This window comes from Antennarius striatus, chromosome 11 (genome assembly GCF_040054535.1).
Source record: "Antennarius striatus isolate MH-2024 chromosome 11, ASM4005453v1, whole genome shotgun sequence".
NCBI classification, from domain to species: Eukaryota; Metazoa; Chordata; class Actinopteri; order Lophiiformes; family Antennariidae; genus Antennarius; species Antennarius striatus.
Genome location: NC_090786.1, coordinates 648,469 through 672,922, shown reverse-complemented (window position 1 = coordinate 672,922; position 24,454 = coordinate 648,469). Strand labels below are relative to the sequence as shown.

The 24,454-nt window shown below is 49.0% G+C and overlaps 4 protein-coding genes across 7 annotated transcripts; 3 read left to right on the top strand and 1 right to left on the bottom strand.

Moving 5' to 3' along the window:
* Positions 1-935: 935 nt before the first annotated feature.
* On the bottom strand, positions 936-5,195 carry LOC137604183 (uncharacterized). Its single transcript, XM_068328143.1, has 5 exons — positions 4,992-5,195; positions 3,634-3,790; positions 2,954-3,306; positions 2,329-2,557; positions 936-2,176 (listed from the first exon to the last, which is right to left on the bottom strand). The coding sequence occupies exons 1-5, from the start codon at positions 5,058-5,060 to the stop codon at positions 2,055-2,057; spliced, it is 930 nt and encodes a 309-aa protein (XP_068184244.1). The 5' UTR covers positions 5,061-5,195; the 3' UTR covers positions 936-2,054.
* Positions 5,196-5,212: 17 nt separating this feature from the next.
* Positions 5,213-10,572, top strand: LOC137604182 (E3 ubiquitin-protein ligase parkin-like). Its single transcript, XM_068328142.1, has 11 exons — positions 5,213-5,364; positions 6,736-6,899; positions 8,354-8,597; positions 8,865-8,980; positions 9,072-9,155; positions 9,260-9,375; positions 9,459-9,595; positions 9,675-9,736; positions 9,805-10,035; positions 10,124-10,241; positions 10,348-10,572. Exons 1-11 carry the CDS (start codon positions 5,358-5,360, stop codon positions 10,449-10,451), a joined length of 1,383 nt encoding a protein of 460 aa, XP_068184243.1. The 5' UTR covers positions 5,213-5,357; the 3' UTR covers positions 10,452-10,572.
* A 6,047-nt stretch (positions 10,573-16,619) lies between these two features.
* Positions 16,620-20,044, top strand: LOC137604184 (carbonyl reductase [NADPH] 1-like). Of its 3 annotated transcripts, XM_068328147.1 has the most exons (8): positions 16,715-16,737; positions 17,033-17,073; positions 18,536-18,650; positions 18,716-18,885; positions 18,988-19,095; positions 19,243-19,451; positions 19,604-19,657; positions 19,725-20,044. In XM_068328147.1, the coding sequence occupies exons 3-8, from the start codon at positions 18,538-18,540 to the stop codon at positions 19,896-19,898; spliced, it is 828 nt and encodes a 275-aa protein (XP_068184248.1). In that variant the 5' UTR covers positions 16,715-16,737; positions 17,033-17,073; positions 18,536-18,537; the 3' UTR covers positions 19,899-20,044. The 3 variants fall into 3 exon arrangements, with proteins under 3 accessions (XP_068184246.1, XP_068184247.1, XP_068184248.1); XM_068328145.1 differs by lacking the exon at positions 17,033-17,073 and having other exon boundaries at positions 16,620-16,737; XM_068328146.1 differs by lacking the exon at positions 17,033-17,073 and having other exon boundaries at positions 16,620-16,737; positions 18,510-18,650.
* Positions 20,045-20,334: 290 nt separating this feature from the next.
* LOC137604185 (carbonyl reductase [NADPH] 1-like) lies at positions 20,335-22,998 on the top strand. 2 transcript variants are annotated; one of them, XM_068328149.1, is made up of 7 exons: positions 20,335-20,437; positions 21,375-21,489; positions 21,555-21,724; positions 22,084-22,191; positions 22,286-22,494; positions 22,629-22,682; positions 22,750-22,998. In XM_068328149.1, the coding sequence occupies exons 2-7, from the start codon at positions 21,377-21,379 to the stop codon at positions 22,921-22,923; spliced, it is 828 nt and encodes a 275-aa protein (XP_068184250.1). In that variant the 5' UTR covers positions 20,335-20,437; positions 21,375-21,376; the 3' UTR covers positions 22,924-22,998. The 2 variants fall into 2 exon arrangements, with proteins under 2 accessions (XP_068184250.1, XP_068184249.1); XM_068328148.1 differs by lacking the exon at positions 20,335-20,437 and adding an exon at positions 20,863-21,018 and having other exon boundaries at positions 21,349-21,489.
* The last annotated feature ends 1,456 nt before the right edge of the window (positions 22,999-24,454 follow it).

Here is a 24,454-nt window from a genome sequence, read left to right as displayed (position 1 = left end):
CCTCCTCAGAGCCACACAGGATGAAAGAAAGGAGAGGAAGAATAAACAACTTCCTCTCCTGCCTTCTCTTCTTCTTCAGCCCTTTTCCTCCATCCTCATCTTCCTCCTCGTCCTCATCTTCCTCCTCGTCCTCATCTTCAGGTTCTGTGCTTCATCCCCGCGGGTGCTGTTTTCCCTCTGGTGTGATGGATTGAGGAGGTCCTGGGAAAGGTCCTTCCTGGTTCTGGTCCAGGTCTGGACAAATGAAGCAGCACAGGCTCCACAAATCAACCAGAAACAGACGCTTTTATTCTGAAGGAGATTTCATTAAAGGAATAGTTCATGTCCTGTCCTGTGAAGAAGAGCCTCCTCCTCCTCCTCCTCCTCCTCCTCCTCCTCCTCTGTTCCCAGATGAGTTCGAGGCCCCGACCCAAATGTTCTCCTCTGGTTTAAACTTTCTTCTCCAACCTTTAAAGAGTTCTTCCTCCGCTGTGGGTCGAGTCCAGAACTCCATGTTTTCTCAAAACAGAGGTCTGACCCCCCCCTTTTCACTCCTCCTCCCTCCTCCTCCCTCTTCCTCCCCCGCTTGCAGTCTTTGTCTCTGTTCTTGGCAGTCTCTCCGAGTCCTCTGAGCGTCTTTCAGAAGTGAAGAATAGCAGATTGTCTTCATCACGGAGAAGCCCTTGTTTCAGGAAGTCCAGGCGGCGCGGAGGGGGTGGGGTTGGATGGGGTTGGGTGGGGGGCAGAGAGGGGGGAGAGGGGAGGTGAGGCAGAATGTCAAGACAAATGTCTTTGTGTCGGGTGTTTTTCGCCCGGCGACGGCTGATTCATATTCAAATGGCGGCTCTGAATGGAGGCTCACACACAAATGCGGCGTTTACTGATACAATGATGTCATTGTGTGATGTCATCGCAGGAGGAGGCGTGGGACCAAGAAGGAGGCTGACAGACTCATGTCCACACATGACTTTTATTAGACGAGAACGTGTGGCGCGATGATGTCATAAAGTATCAACTATATGGAAAAGAGTCGAACATGATGTCACAAAATGTCAATAACAAACAAAATGTCCTAAATAAACAAAAGCACCTTCAAAACAAAGACTGAAAGCTGGACGCCGTCCAGCTGTGGACACAAAAAACCACAAGTGAGCAGCTTCTCTGTGAAGGTGTTTCCTGTCTGTTCTTTTGTTTCCTGTTGTGTCCTGTGTCTTTGATCTTGTGTCCTGTGTCTTTGATCTTGTGTCCTGTGTCTTTGATCTTGTGTCCTGTGTCTTTGATCTTGTGTCCTGTGTCTTTGATCTTGTGTCCTGTGTCTTTGATCTTGTGTCCTGTGTCTTTGATCTTGTGTCCTGTGTCTTTGATCTTGTGTCCTGTGTCTTTGTTGTCACTGTTATTTCCTGTCTCTTTTAATGTTATTGTTTCCTGTTTATTTGATGTTGTTTTGTGCCTCTTTGTTGTTATTGTTTTGTGTCTTTCATGTTGTTGTTTCCTATCTAGTGAAGGTTGTTGTTTCCTGTCTCTTTGATGTTGTTTTGTGCCTCTTTCTTCTATCTTATCTCTTTGCTTTTAATATCAATGATATTTTCCCATTTTTGTTATTTATTGTTTGTTGTTTCTTTGTTGCTGTTTTCCCGTCTCTTTGTTGTTGTTTCCTATCGTTATTATTTCCTGTCATTGTTGTTTTTTTGTCCCTGTGGTTGTTTTGTTTCTTTGTTGATATTTTCTGTCTCTGTTTTCATTTTCTGTCTGTTTTGTTGTTGTTTTGTTGTTGTTTTCAGTCTCCTTGTTGTCTTTTTCTGTCCATTTGTTGTCATTTTTTGTCTCTTGGTTGTTTATTTGGTCTCTTTGTTTTGCTTTAGCTTACTTGGTTGCTATAGCAACACAACGACAGCCAGTCTGGTCCCCGTGGCGATTGAGACGCTGACGGGCGACATCAGCGGTTCTGTCTTGAAACTGAAGAAGGCTTGAATTGAAGTGCCATCCTTCCTGACAGCTGATTGGTCCAGCAGCTCTGGATGGACTGCTGTGTTCTCATTGGTCGGTTTGTCCAGCGGGTGTTGACTTCCTGTCCTTCAGAGGAATCGTGGATCTCGATTGACTTTCCTGGAGCGGAAGCGGATCTCTGACAGTTTGGAGTTAATGCCGGAGCCGATGACGCCCTTCTTGGCGAGAGGAAACCGAGCCAAGATGGCGTCTGAGGAGAGAGGAAGAGGAGCAGTAATGAAGAGCGTGTGATGTCACACTGATGTGATGTCACAGTGATGTGATGTCACACTGATGTGATGTCAGTGATGTGATGTCACACTGATGTGATGTCACACTGATGTGATGTCACACTGGACCTACTGAAGATGGCGTTGATCTTGTGTGGGTCCAAAGCGCTGCGCTGTGGTTGGAAGGCGGGCCTGCGGCTCCGCCCACCTCGCAGGTTGCTGTTCATCAGGGTGTTCATGTCAAACACACCCATCAGCAGCGTCCGTGCCATCGCCGTGGGAGACTGCGCCTGATTGGCTGCCTGCCAGGAGCGGACCTCACAGAGAACACCGGAACCCGGGTACACCTCCACCTGAGTCATCTGGAGCGGGAAACACAGCAGGGATGAGAGGAAACTGGTTCCAGTGTGAAGCAGGTGTGAACAGTTTAAACCAAACGAGACCAGAGTAAACCAGTTTATGTGGAAACCGGTTTACGTATAAACCTGTTTACGAGTAAACCGGTTTATGTGCAAAGGGGTTCACAAGTAAACCAGTAAATGTGTAAACTTGCTTCTCTGTAAACCGGTTCATGTGTAAACTGGTTGATGTATGAACCGGTTCATGTGTAAACCACTTGATGAGTAAACTGGTTTATGTGTAAACCGGTTTACGTATAAACCTGTTGTAAACAAACCAGATTCAGTATAAACCAGCTACGATGAAACCAGTTTCAGTGTGAACCGTAATGAGGGTAAACCGGATCGGGCCGTTCTCACGTGTCCGTTCACGTGTCCGGCGGTGCACTGGCTCTCGGAGCAGCTCCTCCTCAGCTCCTCCATGTCGGTCTGGCTGCAGAGCGGCGCCTCCTCCCCCATGTGGCTCCCCAGGCCCAGGTCCGCCCCCCCTGACAGCTCCTCATCCTCGGAGCCCAGCGGCCCCCAGGAGTCCAACATGTCCCCACTCAGGTCCTCCTGCAACGGCTGGCAGTAGCCATGGTGACGGAACTCTGCGCCCGGATTGGTCGGGTTCTGGTGGTGCGAATACGGAACGGAACTTGTGGTGGAGACCGAGGGGTGACTGTTGGGCTGGCCCAGCGTCTGCCACATGGTGGACAGGAGCCCAGGGATCTCTGGGAAATGTAGTATAAACAGAGTCGAATTAATCCATATCAGTTTAACTGAAACTGGATTAAAACAGAATATCTCAGATCAAACCAGTTCAGACCAGAACCTGATTAGATCAAAGTGGAGTTGAAATCTGGTTAAATTAAACCAGACTTGTTTGAACCGTATTATAGAAAACCAGATTATTTCAAACGAGTTTGTATTATATCAGATTTTTTTATTTGAGTAATCAAATGAACCAATCAGCGGCAACAGACGAGACGTCCTGCCTGAAGATGATTGGTCCGTGGTCTGTTGCGTGTGGACAGACCAGAACCCGGATCCGGACTCACCCTGGACCAGCATGTTCTTCAGACGCTGGTTCTCCGCCGCTAACTCCGCCTTCTCCCTCTGCAGCTCAACAACTTGAGAACGCAGGAAGTGAAGCTCAGTGGTCTGAGCTGGAGTCAAGACCGACGCCCCAAACTCGCCTGATTCCACCTTCACCACCTGCAGGAGGGAGGAGTCAGGTGTCACCCTTTGAAATGAACAGTCCTGATTGGTTGAAAGCCATCACCTGATTAACTTCCTGAACTTTGATCTGAATTTTCAGCAGCATCAGCAGAATGTAGCCTGCACTGCCGCCTGCTGGTCAGACTGACACACTGCATCAACATCTGTTATTTGACTTTTGATTGTTTGTTATTTGTTTGTTGTTTCTGTTTTATTTGTAAACTTTATTCCTGTTTTTCCCACATATTTTATAACGTTTATGTCTTTTTTAATTTCCACTCAGTTGTGTGTACAGTAATGCATCGTGCATTCACGCATCAACACGCGCCGCGTCACTACATGGCTGATTTTTACTACATAGTCACGTGATACCGTACATGCATTCTATTGGCTGACGGTATCCGGAAGTACGCTACGTTCCGTGAGTATCAGAAAGCAGCGCACTTCCCTGAGACACAAAAAAGCGTTTTAAACAGTCTATCAGAGAGTTTTAAAGGTAATACAGATAGAAGGTGGTTAAATATCAGTATTGGGGGGGGGGGCAGAAACGTTTAAATTACCATAAATACTAAAATTAAATAGTTTGTCGCTACATTTGGAATTTCATCTTTGCGGGTGGTTCCTGGAACACATTAACCGTGAGTAATGAGGGGTTAATGTATATGAAAATGTTTTATTTAAGATGAGCAGGAAGACAATCGACAAAACAATTTAATAATGTTGATTATAATATTTATTAATTACTAATTTATTCAGCAGTAAAATTATAATCAATCTGTGTGATAATCAATAAGCCATCATCAGCAGTTCACATTCAGCATTTGATCAATATTACTATTCATCGATTGGGTGATTTTAATCTCACACTGAAAATAATGATTTTATTATTTATTGATTTATTTTTGAGGATGAAGATTGTGGCCTGATTCATCCATCATTATCTTCATCAGCTTTAGCTCTCCATGACGTCAGCGCTTCTAACAGTGACATCATCATTACAGCTGATGATAATTCAATCAACACGTGATTATTGGTAGTAATTCATCAGTAATACAAAAACAGCCCCTGGTGTTGGTAACCACACACACACACACACACACACACACACACACACACACACACACACACACACACACACACACACACACACACACACACACACACACACACAGGCCGATCGGTGCTCGGTGTGTCTTACCACCGTCGGTCCGGTGCCGCGGCTCGGTGTCCGCTGCAGGCCGCCACCGCCGTCCGGTCGGTCCGTCATCTGGAGCCTGAACCGGGCCGCTGCTGTGGAGAAGTCCCGCTACCGACCCGAACCTCCGGCCCCGAACCTCCGGTGCAGCCGCCGCTCGGGACACAAAGGGAAAAAAAACAACTTTATTAAAATTCATGCATTCTTCCACTTCCGCTGCTGCACGATGACGTCATGACGGCGCGACTACGATGTAGTTTTGCAGAGGTATTGTGTCGGCGCCCTGTTGTCTTGTGACACTGAAATACCCAGAATGCCTTGCGGCCCGCAGACTGTAAACAGCTTTGCGCTTGAAGGACAGAAAGACGGATGATCGGTGAGTCCTGCTCTACACAGTGTTACCGTAGTACTACAGCAGTAATAATACAGCAGTACTACAGCAGTAATAATACAGCAGTACTACAGCAGTAATAATACAGCAGTACTACAGCAGTAATAATACAGCAGTACTACAGCAGTAATAATACAGCAGTACTACAGCAGTAATAATACAGCAGTACTACAGCAGTAATAATACAGCAGTACTACAGCAGTAATAATACAGCAGTACTACAGCAGTAATAATACAGCAGTACTACAGCAGTAATAATACAGCAGTACTACAGCAGTAATAATACAGCAGTACTACAGCAGTAATAATACAGCAGTACTACAGCAGTAATAATACAGCAGTACTACAGCAGTAATAATACAGCAGTACTACAGCAGTAATAATACAGCAGTACTACAGCAGTAATAATACAGCAGTACTACAGCAGTAATAATACAGCAGTACTACAGCAGTAATAATACAGCAGTACTACAGCAATACTATAATAACACTACAGTAATATTACAACAATACAACAGTAATAATACAGCAGTAATACAGCAATGCTAGAGTAGTACTACAGTAGTACTACAATACAACAGTAATAATACAGCAGTAATACAGCAATGCTAGAGTAGTACTACAGTAGTACAATACAACAGTAATAATACAGCAGTAATACAGCAATGCTAGAGTAGTACTACAATACAACAGTAATAATACAGTAGTACTATAGTAATACTAGAGTAATACTGTAGTAATACTATAATAATGCTAGAGTAATGCTACAGTTGTATTACAACAGTATATAATATAGCAGTAATACAGTAATGCTAGAGTAATACTACAGTAATTCTACAACAATACTACAGTAAAATGTTACTATTACTATATTACTACTATTTATATATAATATAATTATACTGTACTACAGTAATATTACAGTAATACTACAACGATACTACGGTAATACTACAACATCAGTACTACTGTAGTACTACAGTTATACCACAGCAGTACTACTACAGCAGCACACACATTGCTACTGTTGCAGTACTACAGTAATGCTATAATAGTACAACAGTAGTGGAGTAGTAGGACTACAATACTACTACTATTGTACTACTACTACAGTAATGGTATTGTAGTTTTACTGTGGTATTGTAGTATTGTAGTATTGTAGTGACCATGACTGAAGGGGGGGCAGTAGCTCCACTCGGCTCGGGGCCCAGAGGGTTGTTGGTTCAAAACCCACATGAACCAAAGTCTGGAGGGTGAACTGAGCACCAACCCCCCACCACCACCAACACCACCACCACCGCTCACCTGTGTGTGACTTCTGACCCACGTGTGACCTCTCACTTTGTGCACCTGCAGTGTTTGTGCGGTACAACCAGGGCCCCGGCGTGCCGGTGGAGGTGCAGCAGGAGGCGAGCGTCGCCGAGCTGAAGGAGGTGGTGGGGAGCCAGCAGGGGGTCCGACCGGAGCAGCTCAGGGTTCTGTTTGCTGGACGAGAGCTGAGGAGCAGCTCCACCCTGCAGGTGAGAGACGCAACAGTAGAACTCACTTCATCCTGGTGACTTTATCCATCCATCCATCATCCATCGTCGACCGCTTATCCAGGGCTGGGTTGCTGACGCAACAGTCTTAGGAGGGATGCCCATACTTATCTCTTCCAGCTCCTCTGGGGGGATCCCGAGGCGTTCCCAGGCCAGCCCAGAGACATAGTCCCTCCAGCATGTCCTAGGTCTTCGTTGAGGTCTCCTCCTGATAGGACATGCCTGGAACACCTCCCCAGGGAGGCGTCCAGAAGGCATCCAGAACAGATGCCCGAGCTACGTCAACTGGCTCCGCTCGAGGGGGAGGAGCAGCAGCTCTACTCCGAGCTCCTCCCTGGTGACTGAGCTCCTCACCCTATCTCTCAGGGTGCCCCCCCCCACTCTACGGAGGAAACTCATTTCAGCCGCTTGTATCCGGGATCTTGTCCTTTCGGTCATGACCCAAAGCTCCTGACCACAGGTGAGAGTAGGAACGTTGATTGACCGGTAAATCCAGAGCTTCGTCCTACGACTCAGCTCCTTCTTCACCACCACAGACCTACAGCGACTGCATCACTGCAGAAGCTGCACCGATCCGTCTGTCAATCTCATGTTCCATCCTTCCCTCACTTGTGAACAAGACCCCAAGATACTTAAACTCCTCCACTTGGGGCAAAGACTCTCCACCGACCTGAAGAGGGCACACCACCCTTTTCCGGTGGAGAACCATGGCCTCGGATTTAGAGGTGCTGATCCTCATCCCACTCGCGTCCCAGTGCAGCTGAAGGTCCAGGTTTGATGAGGCCAACAGGACAACATCGTCTGCAAAAAGCAGAGATGACATTCTGTCCATAAAGATCATGAACAGAACCGGTGATAGAGGGCAGCCCTGCTGAAGTCCAACATGCACCTGGAACAGGTATGACTTACTTTCGGCAATGCGAACCAGGCTCTGGCTTTGGTCATACAGGGACCGGACAGCCCTCAGCAAAGGGCCTCGTACCCCATACTCCCAAAGCACTCCCCACAAGGTACCACGAGGGACACGATCGAATGCCTTCTCCAGATCCACAAGGCAAATGTGGACTGGTTGGGCAAACTCCCATGAACCCTCGAGCAAGAGCTGGTCCAGTGTTCCACGACCGGGACCAAAACCACATTGTTCCTCCTGAATCCGCGGTTGGACTATTGGTCTAATCCTCCTCTCCAGGACCCTTCAAAGACCTCCAATTTCACTGGAGTTTCGGTGAGGAGTGTTGGTACCTCTCATCCTCTGTCAGAAACACCGGCTCCTTTCGCCCATGCGAGGTGACATTCCATGTCCCAAGAGACAGTCTGTTTGTCTGGGGAATCCACATTACACTCGTGCCCTACGGTTTCCTCGGCAGGTTGCGAGTCCACCGGAATCATGGTGACTCCGTCTGAATATCTAACTGTCCTCCTCCTCCTCCTCTCAGGGTTGTGATCTCACGGAGCAAAGCACCGTCCACGTCATCCTCCCTCCTTCAAGCTCCTCTTCCTCCCAGCTGCTCCTCCTTCAGGAGCGTCTGTCCCGGGGAGGAAAGGAGGAGGAGCGGGACAGTCTGACCAGGCTGGACCTCAGCTCCTCACGTCTTCACTCAACAACCTCTGGCCTGGGGGGGATCCTGGAGGGCGGGGACAGAGAAGAGGACGACCAGAGAGAGGAGACACAGGCTGCAGGTATGAAAGGTCTGAGAAACCACAGAACTACTGATGTACTACAGATGTACTACTGTACTACTACAGTAGTACTAGTACCAGTAGAACTGAAGAAGACACTTAGATGAGAGTTGAAACGTCTTCAAGAAACTTTCTTACATTTCTTATACTCTTTTAACGTACAGTGGATCGATTTAAACAGCTTTGTTGGTAGTACTACTGTAGTACTACCACAACACTGTATACTGTCAGTAGGTGTCTTACTCAGACTGTGTTCTGCGTTTCCAGGGTTACGTAGTCGCGGTTCTTTCTTCGTCTACTGTAAAACCTGCCATTCGGTCCAACCAGGAAAACTCAGAGTTCGCTGTCGAAGCTGCAGACAGACGACGCTGATGCTCAGCAGGGTGAGTCATGTGACATCTGGTCACGTGACATCAGTACCTGACATGATGATGATGATGATGATGATAATGATGACCCCCCTCTCTCCATCAGGGGCCGTCCTGTTGGGAGGATGTTCTCCTCCGAGGTCGCATCCATGGCATGTGTCTCTCCGATGGTTGTCACGGAAACGAAGCGGTAAGGAGAGCGTTACGCTCACCGGTTATTGTGTGTGTGTGAGTGAGCTTGTGTCAGTCCATCCAGAGGCATTCTGGGAGATGCAGTCTCTGCTGTGCCTGCAGGAGTTCTACATGAAGTGCGCGTCCCATCCGACCTCAGACGATGACCTGTCGGTGGCCCTCGACCTCATCATGACCAACAGCAGAGGCGTCCCCTGCATCGCCTGCACCGACGTCATGTAACGCACACACACACACACACACACACACACACACACACACACACACACACACACACACACTGACTCACTCACACTTCTAGGGGCGTGGTCCTGGTCTTCCAGTGCTCCGAGCGTCATGTGATCTGTCTGGACTGTTTCCGTGGTTACTGTCAAACCCGACTGGAAGAGCGCCGGTTCGTTTACCAGCCTGAGGTCGGCTACTCGCTGCCGTGTGCAGGTGAGGGCGTGATGTCAGAGGGATGTCACACTGGAGTCGCCTCAATCAGCTGATCAATAATCAATCACTATCTTTTCAGCCAACTGTGAGGATTCTCTGATTAAGGAGCTGCATCACTTCAGGATTCTGGGTAACGACCAGGTGAGTTTTACCTGTCGCACGGCGGACTCACCTGGAGCTGGTCAGCTGACCCGGGTTCTGTCTGTCAGTATGGGCGGTACCAGCGCTACGGGGCGGAGCAATGCCTGCTGACGGCCGGAGGGGTCATGTGTCCGTCACCCGGCTGTGGGGCGGGGCTTATTCCCTCCGACGACCTCAGGAGGGTGGAGTGCGACAGACAGCTGGGGTGTGGCTTCGTCTTCTGTAAAGACTGCAAGGAGGAGTTCCACGAAGGGGCGTGTCACAGTGCCGCAGCCCCGCCCACCAGTGAAACGTCACAGGTGACCAATCAAAAGCAGATCAGGTGAATGATAACTGGACGGATGAGCTGAATGACCCTCCCCTCTTCCTCCTCCTCCTCTTCCTCAGCGCTTCGTGCTGGAGGAGGGGGCGTGTCTCCGGGGGAGGTGGGATGGAGCCTCGTTGCTCCTCCTCCAGCAGACGACCAAACCGTGTCCTCAGTGTTCCGTCCCTGTGGAGAAAAACGGTGAGACCAACTGGTTTAATCTAGTTGTCGTTTCTTCACTCGCTGACTCAGCAAACACCTGAAGAAGAACCCGAGGGGGGTGTAACGGGTTTGTCTCCCCCTGCAGGCGGATGCATGCACATGCAGTGTCCTCTGTGTGGAGCCGAGTGGTGCTGGCTCTGTGGGGTCACCTGGAATAGGGAGTGTATGGGAAACCACTGGTTTGGCTAGCAACCCCAGAGGATTGTGGGAAATGTGGTTTTAAACCCCGGAAGCTGAAGAGAACTGCACTTAAAGTTAAACCAGAGTTCCTGATTCTGTGTTCAATAAATATTTATTTTTTAAACAGTGATTATTAGTCTGATTGATCGTTTTTCAAACACTGCTTTATTTAAACCTGAAGCAAAATGTGAATGAATTATGGATCCCTGTGAGAGTAAAAAGCTGGTCCGTTGTTCCACCACCAGGACGGAACCCACATTGTTCCTCCCCAATCTGAGGCTCCACAATCGGCCGGACCCTCCTTTCCAGCACCTTGGAGTAAACTTTCCCAGGGAGGCTGAGGAGTGTGATGCCCCTGTAATTGGCACACACCCTCTGGTCCCCCTTTTTAAAAAGAGGAACCACCACCCCAGTCTGCCACTCTTTCAGCACTGTCCCAGACTTCCACACAATGTTAAAGAGGCGTGTCATCCACGACAGCCCCTCAACAGCCAGAGCCTTCAGCATTTCCGGGCGAATCTCATCAACACCCGGGGCTTTGCCACCGTGAAGTTGTTTAACTACCTCGGTGACTTCGCCCCGAGAGATTGACTCTGATCCCCCGTCATCCTCCAGCTCTGCCTCTGCAACAGAGGACGGGTCAGCTGGGGTAGTTGGATTCAGGAGTTCCTCAAAGTGTTCCTTCCACCAACCGACAACCTCCTCAGTCGAGGTCAACAGTGTCCCATCTTTGCTGTATACAGCTTGGACGGTCCCCCGTTTCTCCCTCCTGAGGTGTCGGACAGTCCTCCAGAACAACTTTGGTGCCGTCCGATAGTCCTTCTCCATGGCCTCTCCGAACTCCTCCCACACCCTCTGTTTTGCCTCCATCACAGCCGAGGCTGCAGTTCTTCTGGCCTGTCGGTACCCTGCAACTGCTTCAGGACTCCCCAGGGACAACATGCCCCTGAAGGCCTCCTTCTTCAATCGGACGGCTTCCCTGACCACCGGGGTCCACCACGGTGTTTGAGGGTTACCGCCCCTTGAGGCACCCAAGACCTTGAGACCACAGCTCTCAGCTGCAGCTTCAGCTTGAACATCGACCATTCAGGTTCAATGCCCCCAGCCTCCACAGGGATGCACGAGAAGCTCTTCCGGAGGTGTGAGTTGAAGGCCTCGTGGACAGAGTCCTCCTCCAGATGTTCCCAGTCACCCGCACTACTTGTTTGGGCGTACCAGGTCTATCCAAAGGTTTCCTCCGCCAACGGACCCAACTCACCACCAGGTGGTGATCAGTTGACAGCTCTGCCCCTCTCTTCACCCGAGAGTCCAAAACACACGGTCGAAGGTCAGATGATACGATCACAAGATCAATCATTGACCTCCGACCCAGGGTGCTCTGGTACCAGGTACAATTATGAGCATCCTTGTGTTCAAACATGGTGTTAGTTATGAACCATCCGTGACTAGCACAGAAGTCCAACAACATAACACCACTAGGGTTTAGGTCAGGGAGGCCATTCCTCCCAATCACTTTAGATGTTTCTGAACCCCCCCATACTGATATTAAACCACCTTCTATCTGTATTACCTGTCGTGGTTCAATTGATTACTCAATTAACCAATCAGAGGCAACAGACGAGACGTCCTGCCTGAAGATGATTGGTCCGTGGTCTGTTGCGTGTGGACAGACCAGAACCCGGATCCGGACTCACCCTGGACCAGCATGTTCTTCAGACGCTGGTTCTCTGCCGCTAACTCCGCCTTCCCCCTCTGCAGCTCAACAACTTGAGAACGCAGGAAGTGAAGCTCAGTGGTCTGAGCTGGAGTCAAGACCGACGCCCCAAACTCGCTTGACTCCACCTTCACCACCTGTAGGAGGGAGGAGTCAGGTGTCACCCTTTGAAATGAACAGTCCTAATTGGTCGAAAGCCATTACCTGATTTACCTCCTTAACTTGAATCTGAGTTTTCAGCAGCATCAGCAGAATGTAGCCTGCACTGCCGCCTGCTGGTCAGACTGACACACTGCATCAACAGGTTGTTTATTTATCTGTTGTCTGTTATTTGTTTGTTTGTTGAAACAGAATCGACCCTCCCCGCCGGGTCGATTCTGTTTCTCTTTTATTTGTAAACTTTATTCCTGTTTTTCCCACATATTTTATCCTGTTTATGTCTTTTTTAATTTCCACTCAGTTGTGTGTATTCACGCATCAACATGCGCAAAATGGCTGATTTTTAAGAGTCATGTGATAATACAAAAATTAAATTAAAGTAAATAGTTTGTCACTATATCACTATATTTCATCTGTGCGTGTGGTTCCTGGAACGCATTAACCGTGAGTAATGAGGGGTTAATGTATATGAAAATGTTTTATTTAAGATGAAGCAGGAAGACAATCGACAAAATAATTTAATAATGTTGATTATAGTATATTTTAGCTACTGATTTAATATTACTGATTTATTCATTAAAATACTAATCAATCTGAGTGATGATCAATAAGCCATCATCAGCAGTTCACATTCACCATTTGATAAATATTACTATTCATTGATCAATTGATTGGTTGATTTTAATCTCACACTGAAAATAATGATTTTATTTATTTTTGAGGATGAAGATTGTGGCCCGATTCATTCATCATTATCTTCATCAGCTTTAGCTCTCCATGACGTCAGCGCTTCTAACAGTGACATCATCATTACAGCTGATGATAATTCAATCAACACGTGATTATTGGTAGTAATTCATCAGTAATACAAAAACAGCCCCTGGTGTTGGTAACCACACACACACACACACACACACACACACACACACACACACACACACACACACACACACACACACACACACACACACACACACACACACAGGCCGATCGGTGCTCGGTGTGTCTTACCACCGTCGGTCCGGTGCCGCGGCTCGGTGTCCGCTGCAGGCCGCCACCGCCGTCCGGTCGGTCCGTCATCTGGAGCCTGAACCGGGCCGCTGCTGTGGAGAAGTCCCGCTACCGACCCGAACCTCCGGCCCCGAACTTGGGCCCCGAACCTCCGGCCCCGAACCTCCGGCCCCGAACCTCCGGCCCTGAACCTCTGGCCCTGAACCTCTGGCCCCGAACCTCTGGCCCTGAACCTCTGGCCCCGAACCTCCGGCCCTGAACCTCTGGCCCCGAACCTCCGGCCCTGAACCTCTGGCCCCGAACCTCCGGCCCTGAACCTCTGGCCCCGAACCTCCGGCCCTGAACCTCTGGCCCCGAACCTCCGGCCCCAAACCTCCGGTGCAGCCGCCGCTCGGGAGACACAAAGAGAAAAAAAACAACTTTATTAAAAATCATGCATTCTTCCACTTCCGCTGCTGCACGATGCAGCAGGAAGTGAGACTCTGTCTGAGGGGGGCCAAGGAGGCGTACAGGAGGAAGCTGGAGAAGCAGCTGGGGCGCAACCAGGTGCAGGAGGTCTGGAATGGGATGAGAACCATCACCGGACACGGGAAAGGGCGCAGCACTGGAGGGAACAGTGAACAAGCGAATGAACTAAACTTCAGCTCCCCCACCACTCCCGGCTCCTCGTCCCAGGCCTCTCCCGGCCTTGCAGACCGCTCCACTGATGCTCCCTCCTCCTGTGCTTCCTCTCCTTCCGAGCCCACTCCTAGAACTGTGAAGCTCAACAGCCCCACCTCAACCACTGGACTTCCAACCTCACCACGTCCTCCTGCTCCCACCAGGACCGAGACCGTCATCACTGCAGACCTGGTGACTACAACGCTGAGGAGGCTTGTCCCTATAAGGTGGCTGGACCAGATAAGGTCTCCCCAAGACTCCTCCAAGCCTGTGCTTCGGAACTAGGGGACCCCCTGAAGCGATTGTTCAGTTTGCGGCTGGGGAGGGTCCCGTCACTGTGGAAGACCTCCTGCATCGTCCTACTGAGCTCAACGACCACCGACCGGTCGCTCTTACCTCCCACGTAATGAAGACCCTAGAGCGACTGGTCCTGGAGCTCATGCGTCCACAGGTGCAGGGTGCTATGGACCCTCTCCAGTTCGCCTATCAGGCCAAGGTTGGGGTTGACGACGCTGTCTTGTACCTCCTCCACCTTGTGCTCTCCTACCTGGAGCCATCAGGGTGCTCTTCTGCGACTTTTCGAGCGCCTTCAACACCATCCAGCCCCGGCTCCTGCAGGATAAACTGACCCCCATGGCTGTGGACCCCTACCTTGTGAGCTGGATCACGGACTACCTAACGGACAGACCCCAGTACGTCCGTATGGGGGACAGTTTTTCTTCTATGGTGACCAGCAGCACGGGGGCGCCACAAGGGACCGTTCTCTCCCCCATTCTCTTCACCCTCTACACATCAGACTTCAAGCACAACTCGGATACATGCCACATACAGAAGTACTCCGATGACACTGCGATAGTGGCATGTATCTGGGAGGGTGATGAGGGGGGGAACAGGGCATTGGTGGCTGTATGAGGGGGGGTACAGGGCATTGGTGGCTGACTTCGTGGAGTGGTGCCAACAGAACCAGCTCCAGCTCAATGTCTCCAAGACAAAGGAGATGGTTCTGGATTTCCGGCGGGCACCTCCCTCTCCACAGCCGGTGATCATCAATGGCAGTGAGGTGGGGGTGGTAGGAAACTATCAGTACCTGGGACTGCAGCTAGACAGCAGACTGGACTGGTCACTCAACTGGGACTGTGTGTACAAGAAGGGGCAGAGCAGGATGTACTTCCTAAGGAGGCTGGCCTCCTTCAACATCTGTCCTAAGCTCCTTCTCATGTTCTATCAGTCCGTAGTCTCCAGTGTGCTGTCATACGCCATTGTGTGTTGGGGTGGGGGGGCCAGGAAAAGAGATATGGACCGTCTGAACAGACTCATCCGCAGAGCGGGCTCAGTGGTCGGGCTGAGCCTGGACTCTGTGGATATGCTTCTGGAGAGCAGGACCATGTCTAAAATTAAGGCCATCATGAACAACACCAGCCCCCCCCTACACACCACCTTCTCCCAGCAGAGAAGCACCTTCAGCGACAGACTGCTGTCACACAGCGCCTCCACAGAGAGGCTGAGGTCCTCCTTCGTGCCCCGTGCCATCAGGGGGTACAATGACTCTCTCAGGAGGAGCGGGGGGGAGGTGGGAGGTCAGCACGGGGTTGAATGGATTTAATTTAGTTTTATACCGTTTAGTGTGGTGTAGTGTATGTCTTGTGGTATGTCCTGTGATGTCAGTGCTTCTTTTTCTCCTGGTGTTTATCCAGTATTATTCGTGATGTAATGCCTGAGCAGTGGATATATACAATTTCCTCCGGGATTAATAAAGTATAATAATATTAAAGTATCTGTCTATCTAATGGGAACTAGGGGCCAACGAGATGAAGAACACAGTAGTGACCGTGTGACGGAAGTCCAAGGTGATGCTGATGTGACGGTAAAGGACACATCCAACATGATGGAACAACCTATGAAGCTACGCAGGTCAGAAAGCCTGTTGTTGAACTGGACCTGGAGCTGAGACCAGAGAGATAAATAGAGATTATAGAAAGAGATTATAGATATAGAGATAGATATACACTACACTAACAGACACATGTAGCATTAACTGTACATATACTAAAAAAAATAAAATATAAACAGTATAAAATTAAATTTTATCCATTTAACCCCGTGCTGACCTCCCACCTCCCCCCGCTCCTCCTGAGAGTCATTGTACCCCCTGATGGCACGGGGCACGAAGGAGGACTGAGGGCTACAGACTGAAACAGTTGTTGACTCTGGGTGTGTGTCATGTTCATGGTTACCTGTTGTTTCAGGTGTGTTTACTGTAGGAGGACAGCTGATACTGCTGGTTCCACTGTTGATGATTATTGTTGTTCAGTGACGAAAAGCAGTATTATCTGTAAAAGTGCAGATAATACTATTATAATACTATGCCTATTATTATTACAGTAGTTCCTTTCTAACCAGCTGTGTCCTATCTGTCGTGTTCCTGGGGGGGGGGGTACACCCTCCTCCCCCAAACACACACACACGTGCGCGCGCGCGTCAGGTCCGGATCTACCTGTTCCACTTCCTGTGTCTGATCACACTGTCGATCACAGAATTCACTTCCATCGGTCGGGTCGGAGGATGCTTACGTCATCAAAATGTAGCGTCCTCCTCATCCAACAGCTGGCCGATCGTATGGTCACGTGGTCAAGGTGCGCCCGCAGGCGGACGTCCTGACGCGCTGACGTCAGCGTCTGGTTCTGGTCCCATAAAGCTGTCCCCGCCTCGCACGTCCAGTCACTGGTTCCATCTGCAGGAGACCAGGTGAAGGTAAGACCGTCTGTCGGCGCGTTAATGACGTCATAGTGACGCTTAATGGTAGAAATCTATACCTGATACCTGGGGTTAGTGTGCAAATGATTTAAAGGTTTTCACCCCAAGCCTCAACACACAGGAAACATGAAATTATTAAGTTTTAAACAAACAGGAAACATTAAATCATTAACTTCCTGTTTCTAATGTTTTCTATTAGACAACTGTTTGTGATCGACGTCTAAATCCACTTAGATCAATAATACCCACAGTTCACAGCTCTAGAGCTGAAATCTTTGCTATGACTCAGCAGATTTTCTCCTTCCTGCTGCCCCACCCAGGTGATCCGGACAGGTGAGAAACTATTGGCTGTTCAGGATCCAAAGCCTTTAGCAAACATTCACTGAGGGCCACATCAGCTTCATGACTGTCCTCAAAGGGCCAGACGTAATTAATAAATGTAACTAAATGTAACTCAGTGTAATGTAACTAAATGTAACTACTCCTTAATGTAACTAATAAATGTAACTAAATGTAACTCAGTGTAATGTAACTAAATGTAACTACTCCTTAATGTAACTAATAAATGTAACTAAATGTAACTCAGTGTAATGTAACTAAATGTAACTACTCCTTAATGTAACTAATAAATGTAACTAAATGTAACTCAGTGTAATGTAACTAAATGTAACTACTCCTTAATGTAACTAATAAATGTAACTAAATGTAACTCAGTGTAATGTAACTAAATGTAACTACTCCTTAATGTAACTAATAAATGTAACTAAATGTAACTCAGTGTAATGTAACTAAATGTAACTACTCCTTAATGTAACTAATAAATGTAACTAAATGTAACTCAGTGTAATGTAACTAAATGTAACTACTCCTTAATGTAACTAATAAATGTAACTAAATGTAACTCAGTGTAATGTAACTAAATGTAACTACTCCTTAATGTAACTAATAAATGTAACTAAATGTAACTCAGTGTAATGTAACTAAATGTAACTACTCCTTAATGTAACTAATAAATGTAACTAAATGTAACTCAGTGTAATGTAACTAAATGTAACTACTCCTTAATGTAACTAATAAATGTAACTAAATGTAACTCAGTGTAATGTAACTAAATGTAACTACTCCTTAATGTAACTAATAAATGTAACTAAATGTAACTCAGTGTAATGTAACTAAATGTAACTACTCCTTAATGTAACTAATAAATGTAACTAAATGTAACTCAGTGTAATGTAACTAAATGTAACTACTCCTTAATGTAACTAATAAATGTAACTAAATGTAACTCAGTGTAATGTAACTAAATGTAACTACTCCTTAATGTTAAATAACTGAATTTCTGACTGATTCTAGTTCCAAACATTACAGTTAGACAGAAAAAACATGTTTGTTTGTTTCTCTGTTCTAACATAAATCCTTTTCATTTGTCAGGTTATTAAACCCACAGAACTCCATCAATCAAGGATCAAACTATCTGTCAGAGTTAAAATGGTCTGAACTGCATGGTGGGAAATGTAGTTTGCTCAAAGCACACTTCTGACCTATTTATTTTTAGACACTCTGACCCTTTATGCTCTCGTGGGCCACATTAAATGATGTGGAGGGCCACATTTGGCCCCCGGGCCTTGAGTTTGACACGTGTGGTTTACAATCACACTCCAGATCCTCATTATCAATTCATCTGCAGAATATTTTCATCAGAATCAGTTATGAATGAAAACAAACATTATTAATTTAAAAAGAAGAGCACTTCTTCCTAACATCACCAGGTAACGCCATTCACCCATCCCAACAGACATGGCCACCAGGGTTGCCGTGGTGACGGGGGGTAACAAGGGCATCGGTCTGGCCATCGTCAGAGCGCTCTGCAAACAGTTCCAAGGAGACGTGTTCCTCACCGCCAGAGACCAGTAGGTAGCTCACCTGGTGACACGGGTTCCGTCGGGACAAAGAGTGACCTCTGACCTGTGTCCAGGGGGCGTGGCCAGGAGGCGGTGCAGTCTCTGGCCTCTGAAGGACTGGCGGCCCAGTTCCACCAGCTGGACATCGACGACCTGAAGAGCATCACCACCGCTGCTGCGTTCTTCAAGGAGACGTACGGAGGCGTGGACGTCCTGATCAACAACGCTGGGATCGCGTTCAAAGGTGTGATCACGTGATCGTGATTTGCCGTCACGTGACTGCGGGCACCCGTCAGGGCTCCTGGGTGATGGTCTGTGACATAAAAGCTTCTATTGAACCCCCCAGGCGCCGACAAGACGCCGTTCGCAACTCAGGCCGAGGTGACCCTCAGGACCAACTTCTTCTCCACCAGAAACATGCTGACCCACTTCCTGCCGCTCGTCAGACCTGGAGGTGAGGACACGCCCCCGTGATAAAATCACTCTGTGACAGCGATATTGATAAGTCTGCAAAATCCAGACGCCACAGGTGATTTATGGGTAATGAGGTTTCTGTCCCATCAACCCTCCTGAACCTCCTGGGTGTTGGTGTGACGTTCAGGTCGCGTGGTGAACGTGTCCAGCTTTGTCGGCGCCACTACACTGAATAAGTGCAGCCCCGCCCTCCAGCAGCGTTTCCGTAGCGATGACATCACGGAGGAGGAGCTGTCAGGACTGATGCAGCAGTTCGTGTTCCAGACCCAGAAGGGCGAGCACCAGCAGGGGGGCTGGCCTGAGACGGCGTACGGAGTGTCCAAGACCGGACTGACGGTACGACCAGGCAGTGTCTGCTTCTGATTGGCTGACTGGCCTCTGGGGCTCAAGGAGGAGGGGCTTGGGTGGATGTTCTCAATGACAGAGACGCTGATTGTACGTGTGTGTGTGTGTGTGTGTGTGTGTGTGTGTGTGTGTGTGTGTTGTAGACGCTGTCCATGATCCTGGCTCGCCGTCTGTCCAAAGAGCGACCGAATGACGGGGTAATCAATCGATATTCATCTGCTGATCGGTTTCCTGCTGTGTTCTCATTGCTGATGGTTCTTCCAGATCCTGCTGAACGCCTGTTGTCCAGGTTGGGTGCGCACCGACATGGCCGGCCCCAAGGCGCCCAAGTCACCTGATGAGGGCGCCGTCACGCCCGTGTACCTGGCGTTGCTGCCGCCCGATGCCACCGAGCCCCATGGGAAGTTTGTGTCTGAGAAGGAGGTCCAGCAGTGGTGAAAGGGTTAACGGGACGCACGTGTTCAAAATATATACGAATAAAGATAAAATACCTGAGTCAGCGTGAACAATGTGTTCCGGCGGCGGCGATGTCACCACCTCACGTACGGAGGTCAAGAAAAAACATTTGACCTCTTAAAGGTGAACGACGTTCAAATGGGACCGTGTCAGAGTCTGACCTGTCCAGCAGCTGATGACCCCACCTGGGCGGGGGGGGCTTGACCTTCACTCTGCTTCCTCTTCCTCACAGCTGATGGATCCTGATGGACAAACTAAACAAGTTTAGACCTTACCCCATTTAGTGACACACACACACACACTGACGCGTCAGAACCAGATATACCAGTTTCATTTCCTGTGTCCGTTACTAAGGTAAATAACAAACACTGATGAGAACAGAATTGTCTTCTGTCGGTCGGGTCGGAGGACGCAGGCGGACGTCCTGACGCGCTGACGTCAGCGTCTGGTTCTGGTCCCATAAAGCTGTCCCCGCCTCGCACGTCCAGTCACTGGTTCCATCTGCAGGAGACCAGGTGAAGGTAAGACCGTCTGTCGGCGCGTCAATGACGTCATAGTGACGCTTAATGGTAGAAATCTATACCTGATACCTGGGGTTAGTGTGCAAATGATTTAAAGGTTTTCACCCGAAGCCTCAACACACAGGAAACAATAAATTATTAAGTTTTAAACAAACAGGAAACATGAAATTATTAAGTTTCTAAAAAGTTTGTTTAGAAGGAACCACCAAATCAATTAAACATGTTTGGTTTAAAGTTAACAATAAAAAAGGTCAAGTCCTCGTTCTTTGTGTTTGTTTTTAAAGAATGAAATAATAAAAATATCACTTTTCAAACATTATTTCATGAATTACTAACTTGAAGCAGTAAAACCGGATATAATCGTTATTTCCTTCCGTTTCACGCCGGAAGGAATTCAGCGTCGTTTCCAAACCGGCGGTGACGTCACGACGCAGGCGTCAGGTCTGCTGTCCAATGAGGAGCGTCCCATCGGGCTGCTGCCACCCCCCCCCCGACCACCGGAGCCGTTTCCGAAGAGTTCTCAGAGGAGTGTGTTTCTTCCGTTCCGTTCCGGCTCGCGCTCCCGGTCCCGGACGTTAAAGGTGATTCTTTACCTCCTGCGGTTACTAGAGTTCAAACGGTCAGCTCGTGGCCGCGCGCGGGAACCCGGGAGCGCGACGTTACGTCACAACAACAACAGCCGTCTGCGTCACCGCGAGGGTGGTGGACGACAGTTCACGGGTGTTTTCCTCAGATGGTTACCATGACGACAGATGGTTACCATGACGAAGCAGATTTGATCCTTCCTGGAACGCATTGAGGCTCAGACCAGGGCACTGTAGTTAGCATGACGAAGCAGATCTCATCTTTTGTTTGGGGGTTTTCTCAGAAAACTACCGTGACGGGTAACACTGGTACCATCTCACCTCCAGGTAACGCCATTCACCCACCCCAACAGACATGGCCACCAGGGTTGCCGTGGTGACGGGGGGTAACAAGGGCATCGGTCTGGCCATCGTCAGAGCGCTCTGCAAACAGTTCCAAGGAGACGTGTTCCTCACCGCCAGAGACCAGTAGGTAGCTCACCTGGTGACACGGGTTCCGTCGGGACAAAGAGTGACCTCTGACCTGTGTCCAGGGGGCGTGGCCAGGAGGCGGTGCAGTCTCTGGCCTCTGAAGGACTGGCGGCCCAGTTCCACCAGCTGGACATCGACGACCTGAAGAGCATCACCACCGCTGCTGCGTTCTTCAAGGAGACGTACGGAGGCGTGGACGTCCTGATCAACAACGCTGGGATCGCGTTCAAAGGTGTCAGGTTGCACGTCTCTCACACACACACACACACACACACACACACACACACACACACACACACACACACACACACACACACACACACACACACACACACACACACACACACACACACACACACACACACACGCTGTTAAAGGGGTCCTGTGATGAAAAACACACGTTTCAGGGTTCTACATATACGCAGTGGTCCTCCCAAGTGATGTGATCAATATTTAATCACAGACTTTGAGGACCACAGATCAGTTTGGACCAGGACATTTCAAAGACAGTGTAGCTGGACGTCTGCAGCTGAATGACGTGAATTAAAACACGTCAGGTGGACTGACGGTGACATCATGAACTCTCCTCAGTGGCCGACACGACTCCGTTCCACATTCAGGCCGAGGTGACCCTCAGGACCAACTTCTTCTCCACCAGAGACATGTTGACCAACTTCCTGCCGCTGGTCAGACCTGGAGGTGAGGACTCGTCACCGGACTGGACGCCGGTTTGACGTTGGGTTTGTTGGACTCAGGATGTTGAGAACTTACCAGGTGTTGGTGTGACGTTCAGGTCGCGTGGTGAACGTGTCCAGCTTTGTTGGTTCCCGTACTCTGAATAAGTGCAGCCCCGCCCTCCAGCAGCGTTTCCGTAGCGATGACATCACGGAGGAGGAGCTGTCAGGACTGATGCAGCAGTTCGTGTTCCAGACCCAGAAGGGCGAGCACCAGCAGGGGGGCTGGCCTGAGACGGCGTACGGAGTGTCCAAGACCGGACTGACGGTACGACCAGGCAGTGTCTGCTTCTGATTGGCTGACTGGCCTCTGGGGCTCAAGGAGGAGGGGCTTGGGTGGATGTTCTCATTGACAGAGACGCTGATTGTACGTGTGTGTGTGTGTGTGTGTGTGTGTTGTAGACGCTGTCCATGATCCTGGCTCGCCGTCTGTCCAAAGAGCGACCGAATGACGGGGTAATCAATCGATATTCATCTGCTGATCGGTTTCCTGCTGTGTTCTCATTGCTGATGGTTCTTCCAGATCCTGCTGAACGCCTGTTGTCCAGGTTGGGTGCGCACCGACATGGCCGGCCCCAAGGCGCCCAAGTCACCTGATGAGGGCGCCGTCACGCCCGTGTACCTGGCGTTGCTGCCGCCCGATGCCACCGAGCCCCATGGGAAGTTTGTGTCTGAGAAGGAGGTCCAGCAGTGGTGAACAAGTCAGAGATTAAATGAGTAAATTGCCAAAAAAAACAAGTTTTTGTCATTAAAAATAAAAGAGCCCTGAAGCCAGAAAGACCTGGTCAGAGTATTAATTATCGAGAGCAAAGTTGAAGTGTGATGAAGCGTCGTCACAGACGTTGGGGAGATGAAGACTGTTTGGGGGCAGCGGTCCGATCAGGGAAGACCAGACACTCCCAGTGACTCCTCTGGGGGGGATCCCAAGGCGTTCCCAGTCCAAGCATCCCAAAAACGATGCCTGTTGTAAGCCTTCTCGGGGTCCACGAAGCACATGTGGACTAGTTGGGCAAACTCCAAAGCTGTGTCCAGCACGCCGACTGAAAGTCTGCCCCACCAAACATTGCCCACGACCAGATATTTGCCTCCTTGACGGCTGAAGCTGCACCTCCTGTTGCCTGCTGGTTCTCGTCAGCTGCCTCTGGACCAACCATACCCTGTCCACTCAGCCGCCTCAGCAACAGTGGCGTGGAACGACCGAAATATGTTCAAGGCTTTTGATTGGAAGTTGGAGTCCCCCCGGTCTGTCCGGTACCGTGGACTTGTGGATACCGGTGTTCTCGAACATGGCATCACAGTCTGCGTAGAAGTCTGAGAAGGGACGCATTCACAGGAAATATCATTCATCTGTGGAATCTGTGTAGCCGCGAGGCCTGAGGTCAGTGGACGTTCACTGACCCCTGGTGGTCAAAGTGGGTACTACACAAGAAATAGATCTCATGGCTGGAAACTTCCTGACAGCCAGAAGCACATGATGACAGATGTGTTCGCTTTAAAGTTGAGTCACATTTAACAGAGATCTCATCTGCGTGTGTCCTTTCACCTTTGACACACATTTTTTGACAGACACACGATCGTCACACAGCGCGTGTCCCTGAGACACACGCTTTAAATACACCTCCATTCAAAGAAAATATTCACAAGTTTTCCATTTCTCCACTTAAATATTAAACCCGGAAATCTCTATTATGTTTAGATCTCGCCTGACTTTCTGGTCACGAGACTCACCTGTGTGATTCACCTGTGTGATTCACCTGTGTGATTCACCTGTGTGATTCACCTGTGTGACTCACCTGTGTGATTCACCTGTGTGATTCACCTGTGTGATTCACCTGTGTGATTCACCTGTGTGATTCACCTGTGTGACTCACCTGTGTGATTCACCTGTGTGACTCACCTGTGTGATTCAGTCTTATTAAAATCGACCAATCAGCAACAGGTGTGCTGGTTCTAAGCTGCAGTGAGAGAGGAGTTAGTTCGACCCCCCAGAGAACAAGAAGAGTCCTGTTGGGTTTGTCTGTCTGTTAAAACGCTTTGGAACGTCTGATGGTGGGATTAAGCACTATACAAACAAAGGTTGATTGATTGATTGATGGATTGATTATCACCGTGCCCCTGAAGAAGATGCAAAAGTTGGTTGGAGAAAAAGCGAGAGACAATGAGTGTTTTCTTAAATGTAAAACCAAAAGTTAATGAAGAAAAAGAGGCAGATGTTACTACAGATATTA

Excerpts from the sequence above, each read along its gene's own strand:
- LOC137604182 (XM_068328142.1), top strand. Across the intron at positions 8,598-8,864 it reads AGAGGAGACACAGGCTGCAG|GGTTACGTAGTCGCGGTTCT; the intron begins GTATGAAAGGTC and ends CTGCGTTTCCAG. Across the intron at positions 10,242-10,347 it reads CGTCCCTGTGGAGAAAAACG|GCGGATGCATGCACATGCAG; the intron begins GTGAGACCAACT and ends CTCCCCCTGCAG.
- LOC137604185 (XM_068328149.1), top strand. The coding sequence starts at position 21,377 with ATGGCCACCAGGGTTGCCGTGGTGACGGGGGGTAACAAGGGCATCGGT. Across the intron at positions 21,490-21,554 it reads TTCCTCACCGCCAGAGACCA|GGGGCGTGGCCAGGAGGCGG; the intron begins GTAGGTAGCTCA and ends ACCTGTGTCCAG. Across the intron at positions 22,495-22,628 it reads TGTCCAAGACCGGACTGACG|ACGCTGTCCATGATCCTGGC; the intron begins GTACGACCAGGC and ends TGTGTGTTGTAG.
- LOC137604183 (XM_068328143.1), bottom strand. The coding sequence starts at position 5,060 with ATGACGGACCGACCGGACGGCGGTGGCGGCCTGCAGCGGACACCGAGC. Across the intron at positions 3,307-3,633 it reads GAAGAACATGCTGGTCCAGG|AGATCCCTGGGCTCCTGTCC; the intron begins GTGAGTCCGGAT and ends TACATTTCCCAG. Across the intron at positions 2,558-2,953 it reads CCGGACACGTGAACGGACAC|ATGACTCAGGTGGAGGTGTA; the intron begins GTGAGAACGGCC and ends TTCCCGCTCCAG.
- LOC137604184 (XM_068328145.1), top strand. The coding sequence starts at position 18,538 with ATGGCCACCAGGGTTGCCGTGGTGACGGGGGGTAACAAGGGCATCGGT. Across the intron at positions 18,651-18,715 it reads TTCCTCACCGCCAGAGACCA|GGGGCGTGGCCAGGAGGCGG; the intron begins GTAGGTAGCTCA and ends ACCTGTGTCCAG. Across the intron at positions 18,886-18,987 it reads CGCTGGGATCGCGTTCAAAG|GCGCCGACAAGACGCCGTTC; the intron begins GTGTGATCACGT and ends TGAACCCCCCAG.